This window comes from Pteropus alecto, unplaced genomic scaffold (assembly GCF_000325575.1).
Source record: "Pteropus alecto unplaced genomic scaffold, ASM32557v1 scaffold34, whole genome shotgun sequence".
In the NCBI taxonomy this organism is placed as follows: domain Eukaryota; kingdom Metazoa; phylum Chordata; class Mammalia; order Chiroptera; family Pteropodidae; genus Pteropus; species Pteropus alecto.
This window is the reverse complement of record NW_006435763.1, coordinates 2,926,013-2,935,064: the sequence shown is the minus strand read 5'-3', so window position 1 is coordinate 2,935,064 and position 9,052 is coordinate 2,926,013. Positions and strand designations below refer to the sequence as shown.

The 9,052-nt window shown below is 49.9% G+C and overlaps 1 protein-coding gene across 1 annotated transcript in view; it reads right to left on the bottom strand.

Annotated features, from left to right (window-relative positions):
- Positions 1-216: 216 nt before the first annotated feature.
- Positions 217-9,052, bottom strand: part of SHISA9 (shisa family member 9) — a 262,273-nt gene continuing 253,437 nt past the window's right edge. The window contains exon 5 of the mRNA XM_015588575.2: positions 217-1,291. Coding sequence (XP_015444061.1) covers positions 912-1,291 — 380 coding nt within the window. The 3' untranslated portion in view covers positions 217-911. The remainder of the gene's footprint in view (positions 1,292-9,052) is intronic.

Below are 9,052 nucleotides of genomic sequence, written 5' to 3'. Positions count from 1 at the left end.
ACGTCACTGTCGATGTCTTACGTCTCGAAAATTTTGGACAAAATCTAATTTTCTGTTCTCGTCCGTTCTGTAGTGGGCTTATTTATAGTTCATTTTTCTTTTTTAAAAAAAAAAGTTATTTAATACTCTCTGCACCCTCTGCCCGCCACACCAGCCTATTCCTCCCATTTCCAGATTCACGGTCTTTTACGGGAGTTCTAGAATGTTCTTCCTTCCCCATCACCGTCGGTGGGTTTGGGGTCATTTATTTTTTGTGTGAGTTTGAGTGTGTGTGTTGTTTTTTTTTTTGCTTCCAACATTGATGATATGAAAAGGACTATAAATAGCATGGTTGGTGTCCAGTTACTGTCTCATGCTTGTCGAACCGTGTGTCCATGTCACCACTTCTTGGTTTTAGCAAATGTTTATTACTTGCACAGATTCCTCCCCAACGACTCTGCCTCGCAAACACACCCTTCTCCAGTGTCCACCTCATTCTCTACCCGCTCCGGCTTCTTCAGCCGACATAGACAGCACGTGGCACATGGTGTCTGCGCCCAAAGTGGACAACTTCTCTAAATTGTGCTACTGTTATTTTTCACGACGGATTTTCGTTTCACATTAGGAGAAAAAGAAAAATCAGCCCCACCGTTTGGGCACACATGAGTCGGCCGCCGTGAGCCTGCAGTCGAAAGAGTAGGCCTCAGTTTCCCCTTGGCCGTATTGCTGGACGTCCAAGCGTCGGTCCTGCTCAGTGGCCCACGGACGCGTGTTCGGCCTGACCCAGGAAAAGCGTGGTTCCGTGTCATCAGCAGGTATCTGGCGGGTTGGTGTGGGAGTGAGTGTGTGGGTGGCTGTGTGTGGGGGGGAGGCCGGGGAGGGTGTGGGCCAGAATGTTGTCGCCTCTCAGTTGCGTGTGGTCTCCAGGATGCTCAGACAGTCACCTCCGTTTTGCTGTTGGTGATGAAGTACGGCTGTGGGGGTGGGTAGTGCTGGCTGCGCGTCCCCAGCGGGTCGCTGGAGCCCGACTCGGCCGTGCCGAGCTTGCCCTTGTTGCTGTACGCCTGCCGCCGGAGAGAATGCTCGCCGGAATCCCAGCCCTTGAAGTTGGCGGTGGAATTGTAGGCCAGGGGGTGTGGGGGCATCTTGTTGGTGCGAGGCTTCTGTCCGTCCTGCTTGGCGGGGCCGTGCTCGGGGCTGAAGGCCCGCGGCTCGCCCTCCACTCTGACGGGCTGCAAAGGCAGGTTCCCCTTGGCGGCCAGCTCGGCCAGGTGGCGGCGCTTGGAGTAGAAGTCCTCATTTACCTTGTCGGCTGGACGGTGGGACAGATGGACGGAGGAGGGGAGGAGAGAGCAGAGAGAGGGAGAGAGGAGAGAGAGAGACAGTTAGGGAACAGCATCGAAGTGGCCCGCAGTCCAAACGAGACACACACTAGAAACTCCACCTGGAACAGACAGGAGGACCGACAGGCTGTGTCCTTTCCACAAACAAGAGCAGGACCGAAAGGGTGGGGCAACCCCAACAGAATCTCTAGATCCCCCCCAAAGGAACACTTTTCCCACCATAGTCACACCTAGCACTCTGCCATCCTTGGCTTTCTCAGAAAATGCAAGGGTTGTTTCTTCATTATGAAAATCAACGATGCGTTCTCGTTAGAGAACATACCGAACGTGTTAGAAATATTCGTATCTATCCACCACGCAGGAGAGCCGCATCAACGCCTGATTGTATTGTCTTCGGGTCTTCTCGATGAATAGAGCTCAACTGGGGGTTTTATTAGCGTGTTTGCTTTTAGCCGATTAAGCGGATCCATGTTTAGATCCCGACCCTGCCACCTACTAATGGTGTAACTTTGGCTAAATTCCTTAACTATTCTCATCATTGGCTTCCGCATAAGGCAAGTCGTTCCAGTACAAAAGAATATTTCACATGACTGTCGGGAGGGTTCAATGGCAGAATGTGTGTAAGGTGCTCAGATATTCGCCACCGCCATTATCGTAATTATCATTCTAAACACCGGATTTCTCGTGGACTGTTCTATCAAGCATTCTCCCTGTTGTTATAAATTATTAATAAACAGCATTGTAATGCCTCATAATATTTCACTGAATGGAACTATTATGACTAATCAATCCTCCTCTTGATGAACATTCAAGTTGTGCCAATATTTTGCTAATATAAATAAAGCTGAAATGAGAATCTTAGACTAACGTTCTCTTTGTATTTAGAATTTTGAATTTCGACTAATTCTGAAAACATTTTCTTCATCTACATCAGAGGATGGCAAAGTATGTAGCCCAGGGACCAAATCCGACCGCCGTCTGATTTTATAAATAAAGTTTTACTGGAGCGTGGCCATCCTGTTTACTCACCTACTGTCTGTGGTCGCTTCTGCTCTGCAGTGGTCGATTTGAGTACACCTGGCAGAGCGTGTGTGGCCCACAAAGCCTGAAATATTTACTATCTAGCCTTTCCTTCCTTCCTTCCTTCCTTCTTTCCTCCCTCCCTCCCTCCCTTCCTTTCTTTCAGGGCCTTTGCAGGTTCTGTTCCTTCTGCCTGGAAGACTTTTCCTCCCATCTTCCACATTTTTCTTTCTTTTTCTTTCTTTCTTCTTTCTTCTTTCTTCTTTCTCCTTCCTTCCTTCCTTCCTTCCTTCCTTCCTTCCTTCATTCCTTCCCTTCCTTTCCTCTCTCTCTCTCTCTCTCTCTCTCTCTCTCCCCCTCCTCCCCCTATTTGACAATTTTATGAGGCCTTTTATTCTTCTTTTCTCACAATTATTTTAGGATCCTCTACACTTTCTCAATTAATTTCTCATCAATACGCCTTTGCATTGACCTGTCTCAGGGGACCAGAAATATTGGCTGCTCTTTCGTCCACACTGACAACCCATCCCATGCTACTACATGTGTGAATCCGTGTGAGCGCATGGAGACCGTCTCACTTCCACGTTTCTTTTCTCATTTGATCCTTTCATCGACCCGAATTTTAACTCCCGCTTGATGGGTTAGGAAGCGGCGAAGCTCAGGCTTCATGTGAAATGACCGAACTAAGGTTAGCAATGGCTAGAGCCTGAGCCAGGGCACAACCTGAGCCCGACAGACATTGTTCGATGCTTCTGAAAAGCCATCGGGGGAAGCCAAGCTTTGGTTTCTGGACCGAGCGGGCAGAAATACCCTACTTGTCCCCTCTGCGTCCATGGCAGATGTCACTCGTTGATCATAGCGCTGTTTTCCTAGCAAGTGTGACCTCCACTCAAACTCCCCAACACAACACTTCAGGAAACCACATGCGAGCGTCCCAGGCTTCAGACAGTTCACATTGGGTTTCTGTTCCCGTTAATGTAAACAACGCTGACCGATGCGACCTTTCAAGACAAAGCCTCCACTTTTCCCTAAATTCTAGAGCCGTCTGAAGATACAGACCGTCAACGGCAAAAGGAACGAGGAAACCTGCTCCTGAGGATTCGAAGAGCGCGCATCCCAAAGAACCACGCGTCGTCGGAAGCGCACGGTGAGAACCAGGTCCCCAACTTCAGAACCCCATCTTTCTGCCCTCGAGAGCCAAGTTCTAGGTTTCCAGCGGCGCGAAGTTGCCCCAGAAGGATTCACAGATGGCGCCCGTGGACTTACAAATTCATGCATCCGGTGACGTCCACGACAGATTCCACTGGCCTCTCCCACTCAAGGTCGCCAAGCCTGAAGCCACCCACATTTCTCAGCTCTGTCCTTTTTCAGGCTGGTCCTCCTCTCTCACATGGGGACAATAACTCGTAGTCACTCAAGCCACAGACATGGGAGAGTGGCCAACTTCACCCGCCTCTCCCGGCACCACTGCGAAGTCACCGAGACCTGCTGCTCATCTAGCAGATGCTTCTCGGCCTTATTCCACTTCTCCTTCGCCCCACTGTGAATACGGCTCCCCTCCCGGGCTCCGGTTCTACCTCTCCCAGTCACGTCGCCACGAGGCAGCCAGAGGCAGGTTTCTAAAATGCAAAACTGACCACGTCACTCATCTCTTCAAGCGATGCACTCTGCCATTTTGTCGTTCATCAAATAGGCACGGGGCATGTGCTAGACACTGGAAATCGAAGGCAGAATCAGAAACAAACATGGTCCCCATGGGACAGATAGTGACCAAGGAGCCCCACAAATTACATAAAATTGTAAATATGGTAAGTGCTAGGAAGAGCCATCCAGTCTCATGTGTATTTGTAGTGAGGTCTCTGAGCTGGTCCGAGAACCAGACGTCGGGGCTGAGGTGTCCCACCCTTCCGTTTACATCAGACCCTGAGTTCTTCCTCTTTCGAGATGGACTTAGGTGCTGCTCCCGACTCCCTCGGGCTCCCTCTGGTACCCCACTCTCTCTGTCATAGCTCCAACCGTGCCGTTTTATAATTTTCCACTCTCACATCTGTGTCTCCCAACTAGACGATGAGTGGTTTGAGAAAGGGGACCTTATCTTTCCATCTGTGTGACTCAGTGGCCCTCAACCCTGGCAGTACTTGGGATTCACATGGGGGAGCTCTGAAAGCATTCGGATTCCTGGGTCCCTCCCCCCAAACAATTTAATCAGAATCTCTGAGGACCTGGCTCAGACACAGATTTTTTTTAAGTGCCCCCACTGCCCCCAGGTGATTCTAATGTACGGCCAGAGCTGAGGACCACAGGCAAAGCCCTGGCATCTAGCATAGTGCCAGCACATAGTTTCTTTGCAAAGAACTAGACAAAAGTGACCTCTCTTCTTGCTGTTATCCCCAGCTGCCTCCCATGTGGGGTACCCCTCCCTTCTAGGAAGTCTGACAAGGTCAGAGCCCCCCATAATTGATTGGCTTCCGTCCATGGCATGGATCACAGCTGCTCTTTTACAGTTGTCTACGCAGTTCATTTATTATTGTCTCTCTCTCCCACCACAGTTCCAGGAGGGCAAGGCGGGTCTGAGTTTTGCTCATCTCTGCATAAGCAATGCCCAGCCGAATTGCTGGCCAATAGTAGGTTCTCAATAAATAGTCAGTGAATGGACATATGAGCAAAGCACCACCGAAGCAGGGAGAATAGCCAGGCATTAGTTGGAGGAGATAGAGAAGCTTTTCCACCTTTCCTCCCAATAGTCACTTCCTGAAAGTCTCACTCGCCCTCGTTACGTCCCCAGGCGTGATCCAGGGTCATTCGTTCCCATGTTTCTCTTCCCAGACCACGGACTAGTCTAAGGTCTGCTCAGAGCAAATGCTGCCTTCAAGGGTTCTTGTTTCTGCCAAGCCAAGAAAATCGATTATGAAGAAGGTGTCTCAACAGCGAGGATAGGTGATGTCTTTTCAAAAAATTCTATAGAAAAATAGCCACAGAGGCCTTCAACTCTTGCCTTATTAGTGCAGGTACAGGCTGAAGCCCCCACTGAGAGGAATCATAGTGTTTCAAACGGAAAATCTACATCCTTCTCCACACCCAATCCTGCACTCGTCTCTCGGTGAACTTGGCATTGGGTCATCCCTGGGCACAGGAAGTGTTCAGTACGCAGGACAAGAGTGGAGTGAACGGGGAAATCTGCAGGCTCTGGAATCAGACACACACACGCTTATGAGACCTCAGGGATGTCCCTTAATCTCTTACGACTGTCTTCTTAGGTGTGAAATAGGAATGATGTAAGCTACACTCAGGTTTATCAGGAAGAATAGATTATATGAGATGTATAAGCTCCATGGCACACTTCTGGAGTATAACAACTATTCAGGACACGTATTTTGCCTCCTGGCTTATGAAAGAACTGGACTGAATCCAACAGGCATTTATGGAGCACTCCCTGCGTGCCAGGCTCCCTGCTAGGCACAAACGAGGCATTCGTCCGAATCGACGGTCTTTCTTTCCTTTCTGTCTTCCCTCTTTACCTCCCTCCACTCACCACGTGTGCTGAGGGCCTAGCTTGCCCTGTGAGATGGCATAAGGAAGGCCTTCGATCCGCTTGGGATGAAGAGCTAGGAAGGCAACCTGGAGGACAAGGATGCTCTTTAGCCGAGACGTGGAACCGGAGCACAGTCCAGGTGAGGGAATGTGCGGAGGACGGCAAAAATGTCGGTAACAGTTTTGCAGTTCCTTCCACCAATAGGTGGAGCCGATTCCCCCGCCCTTTGACTCTGGCCTGGCCTCGTGACTGGCTTTGACCCATAGACGGTAGCAGGAGTGATGTCACCCGTGACCTGAACCCACCTTTTAGAAGTTCCGCAGCTTCTGCTCGCAGGCTCCGGGAAGGAGGAAGCCCAGGTCAGCCTCCTGGAGGACGAGCCACCCGCGGGCCACTTTCTCATGATCACCACAGCCACCAGCCTGCTCACTGCCACGTGCTGAGTGAGGCCATCCTCGACCACACAGCCATCAGCTGACCTGCCGGCTGACTCCGGACATCGAGTCGGCCTGGCCGAGACCAAGCGATCCAGCGCAAACCAGAAGGTCTGCCCAGCTGAACCAGAATCAGGAGCCCAGCAACTGGTTGCTCTGTTGAGCCACTAGACTTTGGGGGTAGTTCGTTATGCAGAAGTAGGTACCCGACACAGAACAGTATTTGCAAAAGCCCCGAGGCGGGCAGGAGCATGGCAGCTTCAAGACACTGAAAGGATATTTGCATAGGAGACGGAAGAGAGCCGAGGGGGTCACCACATCTTCTCAGGTGCTGTAGGCAAGACAACGTTATCCACACCCATTTGTTGATCTGACCATCCTCCCTCCGCGAGACGCTCAGGTCTTTTAGAGAAGTGAAGAGCAGGCAGGGATTTGTTGCCTGGGGTACAAAACTGTCCTTCGAAGAGGTAGTTTCAAGATCATTTCAACAAGCATGTGGTTGGTGGTGGAACAAATGGAATTTTCATGAAACCGCCGGCCTCTGACTTGGATCCAGAGGAGGAAGAGGACACGCTTACTCGGCCACTCTCGGCTTGGTGCCATGTGGTCCCTGTCTGAGCATATTAAAGAGCTCCTTGAGAAAGAACCAACATTCGTTGGACAGCCTGGGAAGCCCCATTAATAAATGCATTAACCTAATCAGCCCCGGTACCTCGTGGACAGATGGCTGACAAGCCGACCAGGAAACAGATGTGTGAAGCTTTCGACAGCACTGGCCCTCTCCAGTTTGGTTTTTCTTCATTTAGAAAGAGGAAGAAAAAATGAAAAAGGTGCTGTCCTTCCGATGAGCCTAATTGCCTTGAAGGAACAGAGGCTGTAAAATTACACTGTACCTCCCTCCATCTGTCTCCCTCTTAATTAGCAGCAGACACTTGTGCAGGTGCGAGGTGGGCTGGAGCCTTGCTTCTGTGCAAATGGGGAGAGTCAAGGTAATAACCAGTTTTCAAAACAAGCTGCACATCTGAGGGTCTCGGCAGGTGGCCTCCCACCTACCTTCTTTCCTTGGGCCAAAGATATCGTCAGGAGGGGTTCCTACGGCTCATTCTCACTTCGTGATATTCTTGGATCTCAGGTGATGAATTTCACCTGGTAAGCAAACCAAAGCTTTCCCCATTCCTCATTTGTCCCTGTCTTTGGTCCTGGAAAGTACTGAAATGGAGCGAGTAATCTTCCTATCGCACTTACGAATAAAATCCAAATGATTCGCAAGGGCCCCCAAGGTCTGCATGAAACAGACCTTGGCAATTTGTCTTCTTTTATCTCTTCCACTTTGTTATGAACCCATCACAGAGAGGATTAGTTTCTGACAGCTGCCATATAAATTACCAAGAACCGAGGGGCTTAAAACAGAAGTATTTTCTTGCACAGTTCTGGAGGCCAGAAGTCTGAAATCAAAGGGTCAGCAGAGCCATGCCCCTTCTGCAGCCTCTAGGGGAGGATCCCTCCTTGCCTCTTCTAGCTCCTGGAGGTTGCAGGCAGCCTCGACGTTCTGCGCTTTGTAGCTGCATCACTCGAGTCTCTGCCTCTGACTTCACGTGGCCATCCTCTCTGGGTGTCTGTGTCCAAATCTCTCTCCTCTTATAAGGACAACGGTCATTGGACTAGGACACACATTGATCCAATACGACCTCATTTTAACTTCGTGACATCTGCCAAGGCCCTATGTCCAAGTGTGGTCACATCCTGAGGTTTCAAGCAGATACAGATTCGGAGGGGGTGGGGCAGACACAAATCAACGCAGTTCAAGCAGGGTCCCTTTGTGTTCCTGAACGCACCCAACTTTTCATCTCAGAGCCACTGGACCTTGTCCCTGCTGTTCTCTCTGGCAAATCCTCTTCTTTGTGGTTGTACATCTGGATCCTTCTTGTCATTCGGCTCTCTAATTCAAGGTCACTGCCTCAGAAAATCCATCCCGATGACCCAATCAAAACAGGGCATCTCCCGTTCCAGTTGCTCTCATCACCTCTCCTTATTTGAATATGTTCTTGGCCCGTATCAGTCTATGAAAATATCCTTCCTTGTGTGTGGTCTGTCTCCCTTGACTAGAATATAAGCTCCAATCAGGATAGAGATCGAGTCTGCTCTGATTACTGTTATAGCCCCAACACCTTGCCCTGTGCCTGGCACATAGTAGGGGCACAATGACATGCATGTGATGAAGGGAGGAAAGCACTGGAGATGTTTCAATTCCAATGGCATTCTCCAAAATAGAAACGGGCAAAGGATGTTTCCTCTTCTGAGCATCTAGTCTGTGACAGCTCATGTTTCGTGTCAACTGGACCGGTCCATGGTTTGCCCAGATTAAACCTTGTTTCTGGGTGTGTCTGTAAAGGTATTTCTGGATGAGATTGCCATTTGAATTGGTGGACTCAGAAAGTAGACTTCCGTCCCCAGAGTAGGCTGGGATCATGGGATCATCTAATCCTCTGAGAGACTAAATACAACAAAAAGCAGAGGAGGGAAGGTGCCTGCTTGGGTTGGGGTTTATGACATCGGCTCCCCCGCTTCTCAGGCCTTCAGCCTCAGACTGGAATTACATCCCACTTTTTCTGGGTCTCTAGCTTGCAGACAACAGATCAAGGGGCTTTCTCGGCCTCAGTAATTGCGTGAACTAATTCCCCGTAATAAAATAAAACTCACTCTCTCTCTCTCTCTCTCTCTCTTTCTCTCTGTACTCTCTCTCT